The 23,188-nt window shown below is 41.4% G+C and overlaps 1 protein-coding gene across 2 annotated transcripts in view; it reads left to right on the top strand.

The window, feature by feature from the left end:
- iqgap2 (IQ motif containing GTPase activating protein 2) overlaps positions 1 to 23,188 on the top strand; it is an 82,409-nt gene that overhangs the window by 21,568 nt on the left and 37,653 nt on the right. For both annotated transcript variants that reach the window (XM_038977618.1, XM_038977541.1), the window contains exons 3-5: positions 19,914 to 20,070; positions 20,632 to 20,709; positions 21,638 to 21,714. In XM_038977618.1, the coding sequence (XP_038833546.1) occupies positions 19,914 to 20,070; positions 20,632 to 20,709; positions 21,638 to 21,714 (312 nt within the window). The remainder of the gene's footprint in view (positions 1 to 19,913; positions 20,071 to 20,631; positions 20,710 to 21,637; positions 21,715 to 23,188) is intronic.

The following is a 23,188-nucleotide window of genomic DNA, read 5'->3' on the forward strand; positions in this document are numbered from 1 at the left end:
GTAGGGGCTTTTTTTTTTGGTCCTCCAATAATCGGTATCGGCGTTGAAAAATCATAATCGATCAACCTCTATATAAGGTCAGAGCTAAAACCAAGCCATGAGGTCAACGGAATTGTCCATAGAGCTCCGAGACAGGATTGTGTCGAGGTACAAAACATTTCTGCAGCATTGAAGGTCCCCAAGAACACTGTGGCCTCCATCATTCTTAAATGGAAAAAGTTTGGAACCACCAAGATGCTACCTAGAGCTGTCCATCTTGCAAACTGAGCAATTGGGGAAGAAGGGCTTTGGCCAGGGAGGTGACCAAGAACCCGATGGTCACTCTGACAGAGCTCCAGAGTTTCTCTATGTAGATGGGAGAACCTTCCAGAAGGACAACCATCTCTGCAGCACTCCACCAAAAAGGCCTTTATGGTAGAGTGGCCAGATGACAGCCCGCTTGGAGTTTGCCAAAAGGCACCTAAAGGACTCTCAGACCATGAGACACAAATTTCTTTGGTCTGATGAAACCAAGGTTGAAATCTTTGGCCTGAATTCCAAGCGTCACTTCGGGAGGAAACCTATCACCGTTCCTACTGTAAAGTGTGGTGGCGTCATTATGCTGAGGGGATGTTTTTTCAGCGGCAGGGACTGGGAGACTAGTCGGGAAAGATGAACAGAGCTTGAGAGGATCTACAGAGAAGAATGAGAGAAACTCCAAATGCAGGTGTTGCCAAGCTTGTAGCGTCATACCCAAAAGACTCGAGGCTGTAATCGTTGCCAAAGGTGCTTCAACAAAGTACTGAGTAAAGGGTCTGAATACTTATGTAAATGTGATATTTCAGTTTTTTTTTAATACATTTTCAAAAATGTGTAACTTGTTTTTGCTTTGTCATTATTCGGTATTGTGTGTAGATTGATGAGAAAAAAACAAACAATTTAATCAGTTTTAGAACAAGGCCTTAACATAACAAAATGTGGAAAAAGTCAAGGGGTCTGAATACTTTCCGAATGCATTGTACATTTGTGAACAGCCTTCCACAACGACCACAATTTGTAAGGCACAAATATCTAAATGAGAGAGCAGCAGTATGATTCACATCAATGCACTATGTAGATATAAAACATTTATGATATCTGTATCAGCCGTAGTAGGCTACACAACTGCTGTCGTCCTTACCGCCAAGTGTTTATTTATGTTTGATTTTCTTGAATGCCGACAGCAGTCGAACCATTGGAAGACTGTAGACTACAAAAGCCTATTCCTGCTCTTCCCACAATCCATCAAACACATTTGGTGTGTTAGTGGTCTCTGACTTGTGGTCAGACTCGATTAGGCGGAACCAACTTTTAATAAAGGTTCAATTAAAAAAATATATAAAAAAAATTCGGTACTGATTTGAATTATTGAGAGAACCAAGGTGTCAAGTTTTCTTTGCTTATCGGAGTTCAATATTTTTGTTGGTACCGGATTGCAGTTTTTTGGGGGTAATCCGTTACTCCCCAACCTGGTAGCAGGACATACCTCTTTCCCACACACACACACACCACTTCCTGTGGTGTTTCTCTTGGAAGCACGGCTGATTTCCCATCTCTCTCCTTCATCACTGGTAAAGCCTCTATTCTGGGAAGCCTGTCATCTAGGATTAGGGTTCTGCCTGCTAATCAGGCTATTAGTGACTGAGTCAGGCAGCGGGATTAGGGCCTGTCTAACCATGCTCTGCTCTGCCTCCATTCTAGGGTCAGGAGTCACAGGCAAAGGGTAGGCATGCAGCCCCAGTCTAATCGGCCCATCAACCACACCCAGGAGAATGTCTTGATTATAACAACTAAACAATGCTGCTTTTGTCTTCTCTGGTAAATGAGGTTAATGTTGTTTACAGGTATGATAACTAAGATAATACAGTGGTATTGTGTCTCACACCTGCCCTGTGCCTCACACGTTACAACCATAATTTACCGTAACAGCCTTGCAAAAGGGCTTACTAACAATGACCAGACGTTAGACATTCATTTACAGAATGTATGCCTACCTCAGTCTGTTTAACCAAAACTGTAGTGCAGTGATAACACTGCACTGGTACCAGCCTTGTACGGCACATAGCTGCTGATATAGGCTAGGCATAAGCCTAGACATTCCTTTACAGACTCATAGGCTGTCAGCCGGGAGACACACCCACTCTCTGTCTCACACACAAAACCACACACACCCCCCTGTGGTAAAGGGGGACTTTGTACCTGTAGTGCTGAGTAAACAGTCTGTCAGCTTGCACATGATGTGGGTTTTTTGATATGGAGTCTTCTTCTTTTTACCCTTAGTACCCTTCACTTCATCAATTCAGTTTTAGTTAAGTTTTTATAAGTTGGGCAAGAAATGGGCCTATCAACTATAGAACTTTGGGGAAAAAAGTGTTTGTCTTCCATTTTGACTGATCTTTGATAATTTATTTAAGCCTAAATTATATTTTGACTAACTTAGCTAAAGAAGCATAAAGAGCTGTCTAATCAAACATGCAAAAATACCCTCCGTGCCAGTAGTATCACACACAACATAACATAACATGAGAGGGGAGGGGAGGATTACGGCGCATAGTACATATTGTACACATACAATTACTGTAGTAGTGCTTGGCTAAACAGTTTAGTTTAGGCTAATGTGGACTGGTGTGGGTTGTCTCCTTTTGTCCCAGAGAGCAGTAGGCAATATGTTGTTTAGCCTGGCCACAGGTCTGACAGTAACAATGACAGGAAAAAGTGGCTGGGGAGTTGTAAACACTGTTGTTGGACCTGTGCTCCATGCAGCTGTATACAAACAAGCACATTGTTTCACTCCAGGAAGTGCAGTTTCAGAGGCTGGAGGGCTTTGTTACTGACTGAGCCTGAATGCTCCTCTCTTTCACTTCAACTTACCCTGTTTCTTTTTCTTGCTCTGTTGTCCCCCCACAATTAAATCGGGGAGGGGACTGTGGATCTGTCTCCTTCTCTTCGTCCGTTCATATGTTAGTCACACGCGATATCTCAGACAGCACTGGCCCGATTTTGGATGAATGTTGCGTCTTGTCATAGAGATCCGGCATTTAGATAATTACGCTGATTAGCCAGATGGTGGTGCTATAACAAGATTGAAAATGCAAACTTTGAAAGGTCATGCCCCTCACCCCATTTGACCTAAAGTCTTCGAATTCAGTATACGGGTCCCTCTCCTCACAAGGGTCAAATTCGCTTCAGGGATCCATAAGGTCTGCTATGATCGATTTTCTGCCATTTAGAATTTTGTGAAAAACACTTAAAATGCTACTCTTCTGGCACCAAATGACCAATCTGCATAAAACTTAATATGTTGCATCTGTGGACAAAGGTCTCTGAACGCAACATTTTCCAGACTAATACATAAAACAACATGGTTGATATTGACCAATAAACATTCACGTGGGCTTGGTCTGGCATATAAATCAGTCAATTACAGTATATTCGTATGGTAACAGTTTGTTGCAAACACTGTCAACACTCTACATATGCAAGAACATTCATATCGGCCACAAGGTGGCGCTATAACGGGCACATGTTTGTCTTGGAACCTGTTTGACGCAGAGTGCTAAAATTTGGCACACATGCTCAGGGATATGAGTCTAGCTAACCCACTCGATATTCAGACACCGCTGGCCCGATTTTGACAACGTTTATGTGAATGATGTGTCTTGCTATAGAGGTCAGTTTAAAACAAATGTTATTACACTGATTGGCCCAAGGGGGGAGTAATCAACTGAACGTACAGTTGAAGTCGGAAGTTTACATACACTTAGGTTGGAGTCATTAAAATTCATTTTTCAACCGCTCTACAAATTTCTTGTTAACAAACTATAGTTTTGGCAAGTCGGTTAGGACATCTACTTTGTGCATGACACAAGTACTTTTTCCAACAATTGTTTACAGACAGATTATTTCACTTATAATTCACTGTATCACAATTCCAGTGGGTCAGAAGTTTATATACACTAAGTTGACTGTGCCTTTAAACCGCTTGGAAAATTCCAGAAAACGATGTCATGGCTTTAGAAGCTTCTGATGGGCTAATTGACATAATTTGAGTCAATTGGAGATGTACCTGTGGATGTATTTCAAGGCCTACCTTCAAACTCAGTGCCTCTTTGCTTAACTTCTTTCGGATCATTGGGACGCTAGCGTCCCACCTCGACAACATCCGGTGAAATTGCAGAACGCAAAATACAAAAGTAGTAATATTAAACATTCATAAAAATACAAGTGTTATACACCATTCTTTAGCTTAGAATCTTGTTAATCCAACCGCTTTGTCCGATTTACAATAGGCTTTACGGCGAAAGCATAGCATTTGATCATCTGAGGACAGCGCCTCCCCCAATTCCAGCATTAACATGAATTCATAACCTGCACAGGTGTCACAAAACTCAAAATTAGCGATAAAATAAATCACTTTCCTTTGAAGATCTTCATCTTTTTGCAATCCAAAGGGTCCCAAGTTACACAATGAATGGTCGTTTGGTTCGATAAAGTCCTTCTTTATATCCAAAAAATGTCAGTTTATTTGGAGCGTTGGAACAGGTGGATTTCTGAATCAAACTCGCCAACGTGCCTACAAAGGAATCTAAAAATTTACCTGTAAACTTCGTCCAAACAATTCAAACAACGTTTCTAATCCAACCTCAGGTACACTAATATGTAAATAATCGGAATATACTGTGTTCAATACCGGAGAAATAGAACAAGGAGCGCGCTCTCATTTACGCGCGCCAAAAGACTAAAGTCCTTCTGAGGGACACTTCGAAAGAATACGAATTCAGTTTTCAAAAAACAAGCATGAAACAATTTCTAAAGACGGTTGACATCTAGTGGAAGCCATAGGAACTGCAATCTGGGTCCTAATTATTAGACTTTCCCATTGAAAAGTCCAATGACTTCAAAAAATAAATTTCCTGGATGGATTGTCCTCGGGGTTTCGCCTGCCAAATCAGTTCTGTTATACTCACAGACATTATTGTAACAGTTTTAGAAACTTTTGAGTGTTTTCTATCCAATACTACCATGCATATGCATATCCTAGCTTCTGGGCCTGAGTAACAGGCAGTTTACTTTGGGCACCTCAGTCATCCAAACTTCCGAATACTGCCCCCTAGCCTTTAAAAGTTAACATCATGGGAAAATCAAAAGAAATCAGCCAAGACATCAGAAAAAAAATTGTAGACCTCCAAGTCTGGTTCATCCTTTGGCACAATTTCCAAACGCCTGAAGGTACCACGTTCATCTGTACAAACAATAGTACGCAAGTATAAACACCATGGGACCACGCAGCCGCCATACCGCTCAGGAAGGAGACGCGTTCTGTCTCCTAGAGATTAACGTACTTTGGCGCGAAAAGTGCAAATCAATCACAGAACAACAGCAAAGGACCTTGTGAAGATGCTGGAGGAAACGGGTACAAAAGTATCTATATCCACAGTAAAACGAGTCCTATATCAACATAACCTGAAAGGCCGCTCAGCTAGGAAGAAGCCACTGCTCCAAAACCGCCATAAAAAAGCCAGACTACCAGTTGCAACTGCACATGGGGACAACGGTCGTACTTTTTGGGGAAATGTCCTCTGGTCTGATGAAACAAAAATAGAACTGTTTGGCCATAATGACCATCGTTATGTTTGGAGGAAAAAGGGGGAGGCTTGCAAGCCGAAGAACACCATCCCAACCATGAAGCACGGGGGTGGCAGCGTCATGTTGTGGGGGTGCTTTGCTGCAGGAGGGACTGGTGCACTTCACAAAATAGATGGCATCATGAGGTAGGAAAATTGTGGCTATATTAAAGCAACATCTCAAGACACCAGTCAGGAAGTTAAAGCTTGGTCGCAAATGGGTCTTCCAAATGGACAATGACCCCAAGCATTCTTCCAAAGTTGTGGCAAAATGGCTTAAGGACAACAAAGTCAAGGTATTGGAGTGGCCCTGACCTCAATCCTATAGAAAATTTGTGGGCAGAACTGAAAAAGTGTGTGCGAGCAAGGAGGCCTACAAACCTAACTGTTACACCAGCTCTGTCAGGAGGAATGGGCCAAAATTCACCCAACTTATTGTGGGAAGCTTGTGGAAGGCTACCTGCAATGTTTAACCCAAGTTAAACAATTTAAAGGCAATGCTACCAAATACTAATTGAGTGTATGTAAACTTCTGACCCACTGGGAATGTGATGAAAGAAATAAAAGCTGAAATAAATCACACTCTACTATTATTCTGACATTTCACATTCTTACAATAAAGTGTTGATCCAAACTGACCTAAGACAGGGAATTTTTACCAGGATTAAATGTCAGGAATTGTGAAAAACTGAGTTTAAATGTATTTGGCTAAGTGGTATGGTAACTTCCGACTTCAACTGTACATTAGTCACACGCAGTATCTCAGACACCACTGGCCCGACTTGGACGAAATTTAGGTGAATGATGCGTCTTGCTATAGAGATCCGTCATTTACAAAATTGCACTGATTGCCCCATTGGCATCATTCGTGGGAGACGACATGTTTACTGTTACCTTGTTTATCTCTCTTTTTTTCCCCATCTCGCTCTCTTCTTATTCATTTTGCATTAATACTCTTCCTGTCCTTTACATCAGTGAACTAAAACACCCATGTGTGTCACTATAACCTTCCCAGCGTTGTATCTTTACCCTCTTCAATTTCCCCTCTCCTCCACTACATCAGCTCTAGCCAGTGCACAGTAGGCCGGCCCTCTTTCCAACCTGCCACGCAACCAACTCTCATGAAGTGTTCACCGTCATCAGACGGACATAGTATGATGTGCTGCTATCTCTATCAGCCGCCCACACAAAGCCCTCTGTGCCGCCAGTCATACCTCCTCTATTCTTGATTTGTTATTGTGGTTCTTTTTGCGAGGGCCGGCCTGGTTGTGTTTTTCCTTTAGTCCCCTGGGCCAGTTCGGTAGTCACAGTACTGCAGTGAGTGGAAAGTGGCCATGGCACCGTTCCAAGATGCTAGATTTACATTTGGTCATGTTAGTGCAGAAGTGTGCCGATCTGACACAGCGCATAACTCCCAATGCACAGACTGGACACTCTGTGTGTGTTACTCATCCCACAACAAATGTGGTAGAAACGGGCTACAAATTACTGTAAGTGAAGAGTAAGTTATCCTGTTAGTTTATCAGTAACAGTCATTCTCCAGGCCTGTTGCCCTAATTCCCCAGTTTTCCGGGAAAATGATGGACCAGGATGACCGCATTTGACCAACTAATATCTGGGCCCGTATTCACAAAGGGTCTCAGAATAGCAGTGCTGATCTAGGATTAGGTTCTTCCTGTCCATGTAATATTATCCATTATGGTCTTAAAGGCTAATCTGTTCTTCGATCAGCACTGCCACTCTGAGACACTTTAAAAATACAGGCTCTGGTTTCACTGAATGGTACTGGACTTAACTGGTGTTGGTTACTGCACCCTCAAAGGCTAAATGTGCCAAAGGTGTTCATGTTCCGGTTATTTTAGCCCAGGCCAAGAGGCAGACCTGTTCTTGTCACCTACAAGTAGTCTGTTTTGTTGATCGTTTTTGCATTCTATTTAAGAAGAGTTGCTTTTTCTGTGTCCGTCACCATCCTCTCACGTTTCCTTTGGTATACAATTTGCTGTAATAATACGTCCCCATAAACTCTATCTTGGCATTCGCCAGCAGGGTTTTGGTGAAGAATTACAGCATATTATCACTTTAGCTATTCCCCTTTAGCAAGATTGTAGGACAAACAAAGGAATTTACAATGATAGGCAGATACAATGAACCTTTCATTCTGCAATGAAACTCTACAATGCACAATGAAGTTAAATGCATAAATCAATCAACATGATAGGGTACCATTGCACGGAATGGGCTGACTCGCCATAATAACATGTCTCCCCCGCTGTTTGTTGTGGTTGTCCATTAAGAACCACACGCTCAGATGAGTTAGTGCTGACAGAGGAGAGGGGATGGTGTGTTGCTTGTGTTCATTGTGCTGACGCATCTTTGCTTTGGTGGCTTAGCCTATGCGCGCGTGCGCGCTCACCTTTCAATTAAAGCAGACTAAGGAGGGATGTTGTCATGAAAGGTTGGATGGAGGAGGGCAGGCCTGATGGAGTGAGCAGGATGGAGGTGGGGTAGGCCTGATGGAGTGGGCAGGATGGAGGTGGGGTAGGCCTGATGGAGGTGGGGTGGGCAGGATGGAGGTGGGGTAGGCCTGATGGAGTAGGCAGGATGGACGAGGGCAGGCCTGATGGAGTGGGCAGGATGGAGGTGGGGTAGGCCTGATGGAGTGGGCAGGATGGAGAAGGGTAGGCTGGATTAGGGATGGGCATTTGACATTTTTTGACTGTTGGAATACATTTATCTAAATGCCTATGCCAACAATGTGCAACAATGCCTAATTTATCATAACCATACAGATAACAAATCATGATTGCTAAATTGCCCCATTTATTTATATATATAAATAGTTTTCAGTCAATAAAAAGCAAGTGCCATTTAAGAACAATTTATTGAAACCGTAATATCAGCTGGTTATATTATATAATGAAACACAATCTTTAAGAAGGCAGTAACTTCAGCAGTGGCTCTAGCTTGTAGAAGTCTGTGGCTGTGCAATGGCATAGTCATATTTCCTGAGCCCTTATCACAGTCAAGACACCTGTTTTTTAGTAAAAGAAAACATGTTGTAATAAAATAGAACAGACAAAAACACAATACATTTGAGTAATCTTAAAAAGTTAGTAATTCATAATGCTTTATTAAGAAGTGTAATAAACTACTGAGAATAAATAATAAGGATAATAAAGATACATTATTATACATGTAAAGCACTTTTCATTATGCAGAATAATCTCAAAGTGCATAAAATTAAAACCAAATAAGACAAAAAATGGACACAACCCATGGGGCGGCGCACAATTGGCCTAGTGTCGTCCGGGTTAGGGAGGGTTTGGCTGGAAGGGATATCCTTGTCTCATCGCGCACTAGCGACTCCTGTGGCGGGGCGGGCGCAGTGCACGCTGACCAGCTCGCTAGGTGTACGGTGTTTCCTCCGACACATTGGTGCGGCTGGCTTCCGGGTTGGATGCGCGCTGTGTTAAAAAGCTGTGCGGCTTGGTTGGGTTGTGTTTCGGAGGACGCATGGCTCTCAACCTTCGCCTCTCCCGAGTCCGTACAGGAGTTGCAGCGATGAGACAAGACAGTAACTACTAACAATTGGAAACCACGAAATTGGGGTAAAAAAAATGTATGGACACAACTACACAGGGCAGCTGATGCTAGAAGGACACAGCTGACGCTAGAAGGACACAGCTGACGCTAGAAGGACACAGCTGACGCTAGAAGGACACAGCTGACGCTAGAAGGACACAGCTGACGCCAGAAGGACACAGCTGACGCCAGAAGGACACAGCTGACGCCAGAAGGACACAGCTGACGCCAGAAGGACACAGCTGACGCCAGAAGGACACAGCTGACGCCAGAAGGACACCAAGGAGCACAGCTATCAACAGAAAGCCTTTCTAAAGAGTACTCTCTTTAGGCCTGTTTTAATGAGGCGTTATTCATAATAAGTTATGTCTAACATGTCCAAGCAGTAGTGCATGATTCAGCATATTTTGATATGCAGCCTTACATGCTGACCAGACCGGACACGTCGCGTGCGCGAGCGTCGCAAAATAAATTTAGAAATCCATGTTATTCAATTATTGCACCCACACTGCTTGCACGCGCCAACGAGCGTCTGCGACACCAATGGCTAAAATAGATGTCGTTCCTATTTCTGACGCAGATTGCGCTGCAAGTCCTGCCTCTCCCATCTCCTCATTGGTTTATAGAAGCAGGTACCCACGTGCCATCTCCTTATTGGTTTATAGAAGCAGGTACCCACGTGCCATCTCCTCATTGGTTATACCCACGTGGGTGATAGAAAGATGAACTGTTTTGCCGGTAGTCATGGTAATACAATGAAAGTTTAGATGCGATCACCTTATAATTTAAACGATGAAAAAGCCTGGAAGGAGGAGAGATGACTAGAAACGATTCGGTTGTCCGTTTTATGTGTGGATTAATTGTCGGAGTAGAGATCCTTGTGCATTTCAGGTAAAATAACAACTCAATGTTTTATATCCCAGGACAAATTAGCTAGCAACAACAAGCTAGCTAAATAGGACAAATTAACGTTAGCTAGCAAGTGCAAGCTAACTAGCTAAATTACCATACATGTTTAATGCTTTTCGAATTGTCCCCAAATTAATGTCATTGGTTCAGAGTTTGTTTTGATATTTTAACCTGCGTGTCGTGATCGCGTTTGGTGTGGGGGGCCAAAAATGTATGCACAATAGCGCACGATGGCGCACGCGCGCAGCCGGTTTGGGCAAGGTGTTATACAGTGATTGTCATGAGTTGTTGACTTTGTTTTTTGTTGTTATATTGTGCTGTCAAAATAGAGCTCCAGAATGTTCAGATTAAAAAAAAAATACAATAGAGATTAATTTGTTTTCATCTTTATGTGGGCTAATATTATACACTGAGTATACAAAACATTAAGGACACATGCTCTTTCCATGACAGACTGACCAGGTGAAAGCTATGATCCCTTATAGATGTCAGATGTTAAATCCACGTCAATCAGTGTACATGAAGGGCAGGAAACAGGTTAAAGAAGGATTTTTAAGCCTTGATACAATTGAGACATGGATTGTGTATGTGTGCTATTCAGAGGGTGAATGGGCAAGACAACAGATTTAAGTGCCTTTGAACGGTGTATGGTAGTAGGTGCCAGGCGCACCGGTTTGTGTCAAGAACTGCAATGCTGCTGGGTTTTTCCATGCTCAACAGTTTCCTGTGTGTATCAAGAATGGTCTACCACCCAAAGGACATCCAGCCAACTTGACACAACTGTGGGAGGCATTGAAGTCAACTTGGCCCTGTGGAAGGCTTTCGACACCTTGTAAAGTCCATGCCCCGAACGAATTGAGGTTGTTCTGAGCGCAAAACTCAATATTAGGAATGTTTGATATACTCAGTCTAACTCAATTGGTGCTAATTCACCACCTGAGGAAGTGAAAACTCAAAACACATTAGCTAGATCACTAACTCCTATAATGTAACACCTACTGCTAGTAGCCATGTATTACTCTAACAGTAAATGTAATGTCCTAAAAAAACTGCAATAGTCGAAACACTCTCTTTAATATGGACAACTACAGTAGTTGCTTCCCAATTTACATTTTAAAATGTTGAACAATCATTAGGGGAACACAAGGGTGGTGAGAAACTCGGTCATTACAGCATCGAAACGGGCAGGCACAGCAGCCGGGCGGACACTTTTATTACAGGAAGGATGAGGATAATGCACTTCACTGTTTAACCAATTCATGGTTTTATACGCCCCAAAATTAGGACGTTTTGATTGAGGTGACCAGGTACCTTGTGCAGCTAGCAACAGTGCGATCAATTACAAATTTAGCTCACACAGCCAAGTCAAAGGGTCGCAAAATGCGACTAGTTGGTCGCAAAATGCGACTAATTGGTCGCAGTCTGGAGCCCTTTGTGGCTTTGGTAATAATAACCTAATCCTCTGCGTTGAACATACACCCCCCACATATTACAAGGAAATTGGTTTGTGAAACAAATCTTACCTTTACATTTTATAGGGAACTTAACATTATTCTCAACTGAAACACTTGCTACAATGTTCAACATCTAAATGAGTGGTGTAAGTCCAGCTTTCAAGGGGTTTGTGCAATGATTTTTATACACTAGATGACGGGGGGCACTGTTTAGAAAGTTACCGCACCTCCATCTTGGCACTCCTAAAATATTTTTGACAATGTTGGAAGTTATAGAACTGCATTTATTAATGTCTAAATTTTGTTTTTGCCACGTTTATTCTATTACAGACACCTTAATGCATACTTAAGTTATATGTGAGCTAAACATACAAAATAAACTTTTTCCGTAGCCCTTTACACAGGCTGATTTGGGCGCTAATAAGCGCCTAAATTGGAATGTAGTGGCTTTACAGTAATAAGCTATACATGATGTCCGAGCTCTGGCTCTGCGCTTCAGTGCTGCATAGGTTTTTTGACGGACAGACATTCTGAACTTGAGCACCTCACGCAACAAGAAGTTTCCCCATCCCTCCCGGTAATTGGTCAACTTTTTTATGTTTTTTTGTTTGTTGTCTGAGTGAGTGAAATGCTGATAATGTAAGATGACTCTATGTATTTTGAAAGATGAGGTGTTGAGGATTATAATAAATACAGCTTTGATGTCATACTAGCATAAAATTCATATACAGTGTCAACGTTTATGATCCATGATTTGATGTACTGTTACAAAATTACATGTTGATATACCCTGGGTTGTTCTGAACAGAATGAGTCTACTGAGTGTTTGTTTATTGTTTAGAAAATTTGCTGCAGGACATGCACCTGAATGCACTCATGACTCTTTCACTGCAAACAAAAATTACTATCTGTTTCTCTGAAATTGACTTTTGAAAGACTAACACTGTAAGATTGTATTTTATATCTTAGCTAGTCATGTTGGCAATATAACAAGCTTTCAAATCATGCCCACCAGACCCAGATTGCGGTTTTATAATGGACAGTTTTTGGATTGCGTAAACAACAGTAATTGTGTGATGGCAGGTGTCAGGACTTGCCCTCCTGGATGGAGATCAAAGGTTTCAAAACCCTCGTCTCCTGGGGGAGTTGGACAGTTTTGTGACGGTCGTAAATACCTTACAGGAACTTTCTCTCCCATGCCAGGCAGTATTGAGGGGGGGGAACCCTTTTGTTACGAAGAGATTCTTCCCGCCAAAACCACAACATCAAAGTGGATAATGAAGCAATATTTCTAACAAAAAATGTGGGAAATGGTCGAGAGGGACTTAAATGATCTGACATGATTGTTCTTTATTATTTAGTGATATCATTAAAGACGCTATAACGGAAACGTTGTAACTTTAAGGGCTTTCACAATGTATATGTCAGAGTTATATCTAAATGTTGTAACTTATATTATTAAATAAACTATTTGTGAGAAGATAAAATGTGATTTTAGCCTTCTAAATGAGAAATGTTTTTCATATAATGTTTTACCCAGTCAGTAACCATGCCCACGTGACCACAGACATTATGCCAAAAGGATGGAACGACCCATTTGCCAGAGTGCTTATAAAGGTCTCCTAAAGAATTAACATATTAGACCAGTACATTGCCGGGTTGCTACTAGTGTGTAAAATGGTTTAAAACTACTAGACCAGTATATGTGCAGCGTGACCGACAGCGTGAGCTGAATGTTACGAAATGGTAAGACCCTCTGAAACTCGACAGAGAATAAGACATGCACCACCTACAGCTCTGCATGTAACGTAGTCTAGGAAACTCAACCGAAGACGAGAAAAGAGAAACGACCATTGGAACGTCTAATGAATCCAGTCTAACGAACACGTCCATAACAAAGCCAACTAGTAAGGACATTGTGACCTCTGGTGGACAACCAGAGACTTAAACAACCAGAGACTTTCTGTTGAACTATTCGTCACAGACGGATCGAGGGGTTTCAACAGAGAGACAACAAAGACATATAAGCGTAAATATGTTGCGTTTCTAAATCTGAATGACTGGGTGTTAGGGTGCTAAATATCGATATTCACGATGAACGTATTATTCAACTGTATGTACGATAGTTGAATTCCTTTCTCTCCTTCTCCCACTCTTTCTTTCCCCACCCCTTTCATTGTGTAACCAGCCGTCCACTAGGGACTTTTCATTGGATTATGTTAGTAATCAATTCAACATATATTGTGTGTGTTTATATAATTCTGTGTGATTTTAGTTACACAAATTGGCTTCATTATTTATTTATCGCTGAATCATCATTTAGACTTGGGTTTGTGCAGAGTTGAAGTCAACGACTTTCAGAATGAGATGATAATAATTAATACTTTACTGTTATTGATGTAAGAGATCTTTTGAGTTTAAGTCGGGAGATAGTAGCTCGTTAAATAACTTTTCCCGTGGTGCCCCAAGATGCTAATGAGTTATATGTTAAATGATTAATTTAATCACGTAATAATTAAACATAGTTAATTGATTTTATAAAATAAGTCATGACAGCAATGGTATTCACGACACAGGGTTGTGTTTCAAATGAAACAACTACAAGTGTGCTTGCTCTAGTTCCTCAACTGCACAGCTAAGAGAGCTAAAAAGAAGTACCTTATCGTTAAAGACTCTTCGAGTCATAAAAGTGCATTGAAATTACTTAGGAACTGTGCACACTTTGGAGAGGTGTGGGGGCATTTGGAGATACCAGTTGGTCCTCTCATTTAAACCCTTGTAATTGTTTTGTCTTATGTTGCATCTACCTCCCATTTTTCAGGAATATTATTTTACTGAATGTATCCAGAGTACTTTCAGATTTCGTTATCAACAAATGTGGTGAAAAGTAGAGTAAATGTAAAATGCAAATAAAATCAACAGTAATGTTTGGGTTCAGTCTTGTCAGGTGAACTGTTGTGTACTCACCTTTTGATCTAAAATTGTTCCTGTAATCTCCAAGCCGTTCCTTTTCAATTGCTACCATGATTATGCAAATTATTTTCATATTTCTGTAAAAAAACATTTCAATTTAGCCCTGTCCATGTAGGCCAATTCCCAGGAGTAAAGGTTTAAAGAATTCATATATTTTTTTTAAGTTGTAATGTTACTGACGATCTACACAAAATACTCAAATGTCAAAGGGATTTCTTTTCTTAAAGATGAATAAAAATATACCCTGATTAGTAATTATTCACCCCACATAAGTATTCACCCCTCAATACATCTTAAACACCTTTGGCAGCAATTACAGCTGTGTGTCTTCTTGGGTAAGTCTCCATAAGAGCTTTGCACAACTGTATTATGCAATATTTGCCCGTTCTTTAAAAAATTCTTCAAGCTCTGTCAAGATGTTGGGGGTCATGGCTAGACAGCAATTTTCAGGTCTTGCCCTAGAATTTTAAGCAGATGTAAGTTAAAACTGTAACTTTGCCACTCAGGAACATTCACTCGCTTCTTGGTAAGCAGCTCCAGTGAATATTTGGCTTTGTTGTAGGTTATTGTCCTGCTGAAATGTGAATTCCCCTCCCAGTGTCTGGTGTAAAGCAGACTGAAGCAGGTTTTCCTCAAGGATTTTGCCTCCATTTATTTTCATTTTGAAAAACTCCCCAGTCTAATGTGTGGCCTAAGGTGTTGGTTCCAAAAAGCCTTTTTTATGCTGGACAGTGAGTGTGGGAGCTGGATCAATGGCCTCTTCTCTCTGGGTCCACTGGGTCAGTACCAGTCAATTAATGCCACAGACCGAGACGGTTTATCATCACCAAGCATGTCAGTCCATATATAGACACACTGACATGTAATGTGTTATGTCAGTAGCTGCTTGTATACAGTGCCGTGAAAAAGTATTTGCCCCCTTTGTAATTTTCTCTACTTTTGCATTTTCTTTTTATATTGAATGTTATCAGATCTTCGACCAACACCTAATACTAGTTAAAGGGAACCTGAGTGAACAAATAACACAACAATTACATACTTAATTTATTTCATAAACAAAGTTATGCAACACCCAATGTCTTTTGTGAAAAAGTAATTTCCCCCTTACACTCAATAACTGGTTGTGCCACCTTTACCTGCAAGAACTCCAACCAAACACTTACTGTAGTTGTTGATCAGTCTCTCATGTCGCCGTGGAGGAATTTTGGCCCACTCTCCCATTCAGAACTGCTGTAACTCATCAACATTTGTGGGTTTTCAGGCATGAACTGCTTGTTTTCAAGTCCTACTACAATATCTCAATTGGGATTAGGTCGGTACTTTTGACTAGGCCATCCCAAAACTTCAAATTTGTTGCTTTTTAGAAATGTTTCATGTAGACTTATTTTCCGTTTTGAATCATTGCTGCTGTTCAGCTTCAGCTCACAGACGGATGGCCTGACATTCTGCTGTATAATTCTGATACAGAGCAGAATTAATGGTTCCTTCTATTAAGGCAAGTCATCCAGGTCCAGAGGCAGCAAAGCGTCACCAAACCGTCACACTACCACCACCGTGCTTAAACGTTGGTATGAGGTTCTTATTGTGGAATGCAGTGTTTGGTTTTCGCCAGGCATTATGGAACTCATGTCGTCCAAAAAGTTAGACTTTTGAGTCATCTGTCCATGGAACATTCTTCCAAGAGTCTTGATCATCCAGATGCTTCTAGGGTGCTTTTTGACAAACTTGACGACATTGTTCTTGGACGTGGACTGTAGGTACAGGCAAAAGCCAATATTGACTCTCATGGCACTAGTGTAGTCAGTCAGGTGATGGCTCACATGCTCAGTCAGGTGATGGCTCACATGCTCTTAGATCTCAGGTAAGGGACAGACCAAGGTTCTGTTTGTTTATATCTGCTTGTATCCATGACGACAGCTTTCATATTGAGAGAAGTTAACTGAAGCCAAAGAACGAGCGGAAAATTCATAGGTTGCACCTTCGTCACGTCACACGTCATTGTTATGAACATTCTCAAGCGGCCCTCTGCCGGCGGCGCCATTGAGGTGCCCGAAAATCATTAGAACCCCAGTCATTCTGAATGGAGGCTAACGACTGTTTAGTCTAAATTACACTAGTGTCCTGGAAATACGATGACATTGGTAAAGTAGGCAAATATTTAGTAGGAAATAACTTTGCCATCTGTCTAAAGTAGAAATTTGACAACATGATAATGATGGCAATGTTGTCATTAGCTAGCAAAGTTAGTCATAGCTAGCAATGCTAACGTTAGCTAGCAAAAATCTGGTGGCCTCCCCTCAATCTTCACTAGCTAGCTAACGTTATACTGCATCTAAAGTCAATCTGGTGACATCAAAATGATGACAAAAGCTTGTCCTACTAATTATTTGCCATCTTTTGAAATGTCATTATATTTCCAAGACACTGTAATGCACTTTTGATGAAATCTTCATCTGTGCTCATTGACACTGCATTAAGTAGAATGCTCAGTTGGTCATCAGTCCAAAACAAATGTTCAAAACAATATTGTGACGAAACGTGCAACCCATGAATAGCTAATTTTCCCCCTAACTTGTGGCTAACATAAAGAACTACAAATGCCAAAGCTGTCATCAAGGCCAAGGGTTGCTACTTTGAAGAATCTCAAATATAAAATATATATTGATTTGTTTAACACTTTTTTGGATACTACAGGATTCCATGTGTTTTTTCATAGTTTTGATGTCTTCACTATTATTTTACAATGTAGAAAATAGTAAAAATAAAGAAAAACCCTTGAATGAGTAGGTGTGTCCAAACTTTTGACTGGTGCTGTATGTTACTGTTGTCTTAGGCCTACAAAACCTAGCGGTCAAACAGGGAAATGGTTCCAAACTTTTGACTGGTACTGTACATTTAACCAAAATGTACGCATCAAAAACAAAAAATAAATGAAAAGGGAAAGAAAAGCAGGAAAGTGTAATGCAATAGTGAAATTACATGTCTTGAGTCTGATAGTGGATGTGTTAAGTTGTCAATATCAAAATGTGACATTTCTTAATTTGTATACCAGACTAACATTTAGAGGTAATAACTGGAATAATAATAATTAAAAAGGATAATAATGAAGTGTAATAGTGAAGTTGCAGAGAAAAGCCATGCGTTTCTTTTTATTCTGATATGTGTCAATCCTCCCTTTATGCGGCCACGTTTTCCCAAAACTGCAGAAAGAATGGGGTGTCAGCTATCATATGACACCTTGAGTATGAAAACATCAATTTTGGGTATTGAACTACAGTAAGAATTACAGAACGATGGAATTACATCATGGGTCCCTGATTTGTACTACACATAAATGCATAATTATGGATATGAATGCCATTCTCTTCTTGGTGATGTATCCTGAATAGGTACACAATTAGAAAAATGCAATATCATCCTTTGCATGTGTGGGTGTTGTTCTACACACTGGCTATTATTCTAATGAGCTTCGCCCCTAAACAAGGCCACATTTGGTTGCTCCGGACCAGACCAAATCTGAACCAATCATGGACGTCTGTTTCACAAGTTTGGACTTCGCAGTACAGTACATCACAGAGTACACTACCAGTACATTATACTGTACTTGACTCTAGAGTGCTGTACTGGACTGCACTGTAAATGTTTGGGCCAAATTGGAGCCTCCTGAGGGGTGTAGCGGTCTAAGGCACTGCATCGCAGTGCTTGAGGTGTCACTACAGACCCGGGTTTGATCCCAGGCTGTGTCACAGCCGGCCACGACCGGGAGACCCATGAGGCGGCACACAATTGGCCCAGCGTCGTCTGGGTTAGGGGAGGGTTTGGCCGGCCGCGATGTCCTTGTCCCATTGCGCTATAGAGACTCCTTGTGGAGGGCCAGGCGCATGCACGCTGACTTCGGTCACCAGTTGTAGTGTTTCCTCCGAACACATTGGTGCGGCCGTCTTCCGGGTTAAGCGAGCAGTGTGTTAAGAAGCAGTGCGGCTTGGCAGAGTCGTGTTTCGGAGGACGCATTGCTCTCGACCTTCGCTTCTCCAGAGTCCCGTCGCTGCAACTACTGTACGGACAAGACCGTAACTACCAATTGGATATCATGAAATTGGGGAGAGAAAGAATGTGTAAAATAATTAAATTCAGGTCAAATCAAGGCCATTCCGGACCGGCCCAAAAAACGTCTATGGACGTTGAAATCAAGGTCCGGGCAGACTGACCCACCTTCAATAACTTTTGAACATCCGGTGTCAGTCGGTGCTCAGTGGGTGCAGATGCTGGTTACAGTAAATAAAAAGAGAGGGGGCTCATGGGTAGGTGTAAGTAAGAGCCGGGAGAGGTAACATGAGAGAGATGAGCTGAACAACAGTATGCCAGTGGAAGGGAGGACAGTAGCAGGTGACCCAAATGTGGTTTGTCACTACTATGATTTTCCATTGTAGCCAATTAAATCGCTGGAATTCCGATTTGGTAACAGAATTATGAGTTATAATCACTTAAATGTATATCAGTAAAAACACAAACTAATTGATAGGCCTTTGTGTGGGTTTTTGGTAAAGGAATTACAAGGCACAAGGCAATGGTTCTTTAACTTACAGAAATTATTTATCCAAAACTAAATATAAGTGTGGTTATTAGTTGGCAGGCGTCTTTACTTAAACAATATTGCGTTTTGTAAATTTCTAATTTCTTCTAACTTTTTCTAGTAGAGGTTTTCTAAGTCCTCTTTTCAATACGTTTGACCAGAAATCGAAGCCATTACTTAGGCCTAATTTTTTGGATGGAAAATGGTTGAAAAATGTATCTATGCTTTAATTTCCCAAAAATATAGGTTCTTTGACACCCAATTTGATATGCTTCTGTGAATGGCACATGTTGGTGCTCATAGGTCCTTTTAAATGGAAATGACATTATCCATAAGCTCCTCAAAGCTGTGATAGTTAAATGTACCTACGAAGTTCTGGGATTAGTGTCTCTGCTTGTGTTTATCTGGCCTCACCGTTAGGATAAAATGGCAGGACAGAACCCTATACCCAGCCTAACAAATCATCGAAAGGAAACATTGGTCCGTGTTTCTAGAAAATTACTGTATTATTCTGTTGTGATATCAGTGTCTCTTCCCTATTGCTCCATATGAATGACTTGAGAGATGTGGCCATTTTGTTGTGAGATCTCTCAGTTTATGTTCCAATTATCTCCAAAAGAATGACAACTGATGTTGCCATCATAGAATTAGTAGAACGGCCATCCCCATTCAGGTCAATTATGCTATAATGGGTGCCTCCCCAAAGGAGCAAAGCAGGAAATCTTTTTTATTTATTTCCATGTTTTCCGTTCTGAGATCAGTGTTTGTGCGTATCCCCAGGTGGATGGAGGCGTGTGTAGAGGAGGAGCTGCCCCCCACCACAGAGCTAGAGGAGGGTCTGAGGAACGGAGTCTACCTTGGAAAACTGGCCAAGTTCTTCGCCCCCAAGATGGTGTCTGAGAAGAAGATCTACGACAGGGACCAGGCCCGCTACAAGGTGACCTTTGTCCTCATACCACGGAATACTCTTACACTTCAGATCAACATTCTATCAAGTTGGCATGATGCCATTTCTTATCAAGCTCTGTTGAAGCTCTTGTGAAGTTACTTGACACTATTTTTCAGACTATTCATTTGACTAAACAACTAGGATACTGAATAAAACTGACACACACACACACACGACCACAAATCTGGGTGGCAGTGGGCACTATCTAGTTCCCCCCCTCTATCTAGTTCTTCTGCTCTCCCGCACACGTCCTCCCCTATCTAGTATCCCCCCCCACACCGCCATGGAGTCAGACAGACAGGAAGTGTCTAATCCCAGATCCATTGCAGACATTTCCACTTCCTGTCAACCATCTCCCATGGGGCAGAGAGATAGCAACCCCCCCTACAGCCAGCAGCTGTGCTGACACAACACACTCACTCACACACACACACACACACTCCAACTCTTGGTGCGTGCGTTTCCTAACAAAAACATGCTATTTGTTATATACAACAGACTCAGTTGCTGGGATCTAATGTTTCTGTTTTGCCTGTTTTTTGTCTCCAGCACACAGGACTTCACTTCAGACACACCGACAACACGGTGCAGTGGCTACGGGCCATGGAATCTGTAGGGCTGCCCAAGGTAAAACTAACACACACACACTGCCCAAGTCCCTCCTTCCAGTGGCATACAGTATCATAACCTGGTAGTAACTGGTGATATCACAAGGTTGAGTTGCCTGTTTTATGACAGATTTTACTAAGTCAAAGGACACACCTACGCAGACAAACACCTGTGAGACTTTCACTGGGCCGGGTAAATAGAGCACGCCGTTCTACTGCTTTCTTATGAGAGGCCTGAGACCAACGCTAGGAGGGTGTAGCTGTGGTGCCTGTACTACTATTGCTACCACAAATAGAGTGTTATCAGCACCAATGCATCTTTTATGGGTGGTGACAAAAGGTGTTCCCACTGGAGCTGATATGGAGAATGCTAACACCTTATCGTCATGCCATGTGATGGTAACACTGGAACCGCTCTGGAGATGCCTGTTTGATGATCAAATCAATCGATCAATTCCTCTGTTTTGGAGAAGCAGAATCTTATGAGTAGACATACAACTAATGAATATGAGATATTGTTTATTCATATGGTTATTATGGGCTCTTGTCATTATTGATGCTTGAAAATGTTACTCTATTAATTTTAATTCACAAGAATGATCAGGGCAGGGGAATAGGTTGCTTCACAGTTGTTCCCTTCACTGTTGTCCAGCAGTGCTGTTCCCTTCTGAGAAAACACATGCACGTACACAGCAGCCAGATGTACTGTATGTATAGTGAGAAAAGAAGCACACACTGTAATACACCCAAAGGCAACTAAAGGTGTGTGGCAGTGACCAGGAGGATACAGAGGAATAGTGTCAGACTGCCACAGCTTGAAAATGAAACTGACAGCCTGAAAGATGTAGTGTTCTTGATATGACTCCTTGGCCGCTGCACTAAACAAGGTATCAGAAGACACTAATGAAAGATCCATGACTAATGCCTCCTCTGGTTTCTACTTTCAGATATTCTATCCCGAAACGACAGATGTGTACGATCGCAAAAACATGCCCAAGGTAGTGTACTGCATACACGCATTAAGGTAAGACAGAATTCCAACACTATGTTTTTTTGTGTCTTACTGACCCCCTCTTCCCCTTTAGGCTTACTGCTTACATCATCTTACTCTTTGTGTCTACCACACACTAGTCTATTTCTTGTTTCTGTTTCTTCACTACACTTTATATTTTGGAGGTCTACAGTGCATTCGGAAAGTATTCAGACCTCTTGACTTACCACATTTTTGTTACGTTACAGCCTTATTCTAAAATGGATGAAATCAAAAATCTACACACAGTACCCCATAATGACAGTGAAAACAGGTTTTTAGACATGTTTGCAAATGTATAAAAATGAAATACATTAACAAAAATTAAAGTACAGAGATCCTTGATGAAAACCTGCTCCAGAGCGCACAGGGCCTCGGTTCACCTTCCAACAAGTCTCAATGTCCTTGAGTGGCCCAGCCACCATACCCAAGAAGACTCGAGGCTGTAATCAGTGCCAAAGGTGCTTCAACAAAGTACTGAGTATAGGGTCTGAATACTTATGTAAATGTGATATTTCAGTTTGTTTTTATTTGCATACATTACTAAAAACCTGTTTTTGCTTTGTCATTATGGGGTATAGTGTGTAAATTGATGAGTCAAGAGGTCTGAATACTTTCCAAATGCATTGTATGTTTTTAGCTCATCTTCTGAGGTTTGAGTCCTAAAAGCATATCACATGATATCACTGTCTAAAGGGGATCATTTGAAAAACTAACACGATTGTGTGAACCAAGACAAGTGAAAAAGCCTGGATGAACGTTGACTTTGAAACTATTATAGTCTGTGGTCCTTTTGGTTTCAGTTTGTGGTTAAAACATGTGCCATCTTCAACATTTGAGTGACAAAGGTGTGGCAATAAGCAGTAATTTCCCAAACTCACTCTTGGAACTGATGAGGTGACTTCCTGTACACGTTGAAACCGTCTGTAGACAGGAAATTACTCAATCTATAGGCCTAGGCTGTCTCAAGTAATTTAGTGTCTCCTTTGATAATATTGTCCAGGTGTACAAGTGATGGCAATGATGTCATTCTCACACATTATATCATCAGGCTCTAGAAGTAAAGCCAGATGTTGTTTTGGAAGCTGGGGTAGAATTGTATGTCTCTCACTCAGCTTTTTTGTTTTTTAATTAGTAGGCATACAGTAGTTCCATCTTTATATCTGAAGCCTATTTTCTTTTCATGTGCAATCCTAACGTGCAGTGAGAACAAGTGAAATACCTGTATTATATATACCTGTATTATTTTCATCCTGCTCAGAGGGATTTAACTTCACATCCTCCAGCGTTAGGCTTTCTTCTCTACTGTGCATTTGGAAAGTATTCAGACCCCTTGACTTTTTCCACAGCTCTTGTTACATTACAGCCTATTTTAAAATTGATTAAATCACTTTTTTGCCTCATCAATCTACACACAATACCCCATAATGACAAAGCAAAAACAGGTTTTTATAAATATTAGCAAATT

Source organism: Salvelinus namaycush, chromosome 1 (assembly GCF_016432855.1).
Source record: "Salvelinus namaycush isolate Seneca chromosome 1, SaNama_1.0, whole genome shotgun sequence".
NCBI classification, from domain to species: Eukaryota; Metazoa; Chordata; class Actinopteri; order Salmoniformes; family Salmonidae; genus Salvelinus; species Salvelinus namaycush.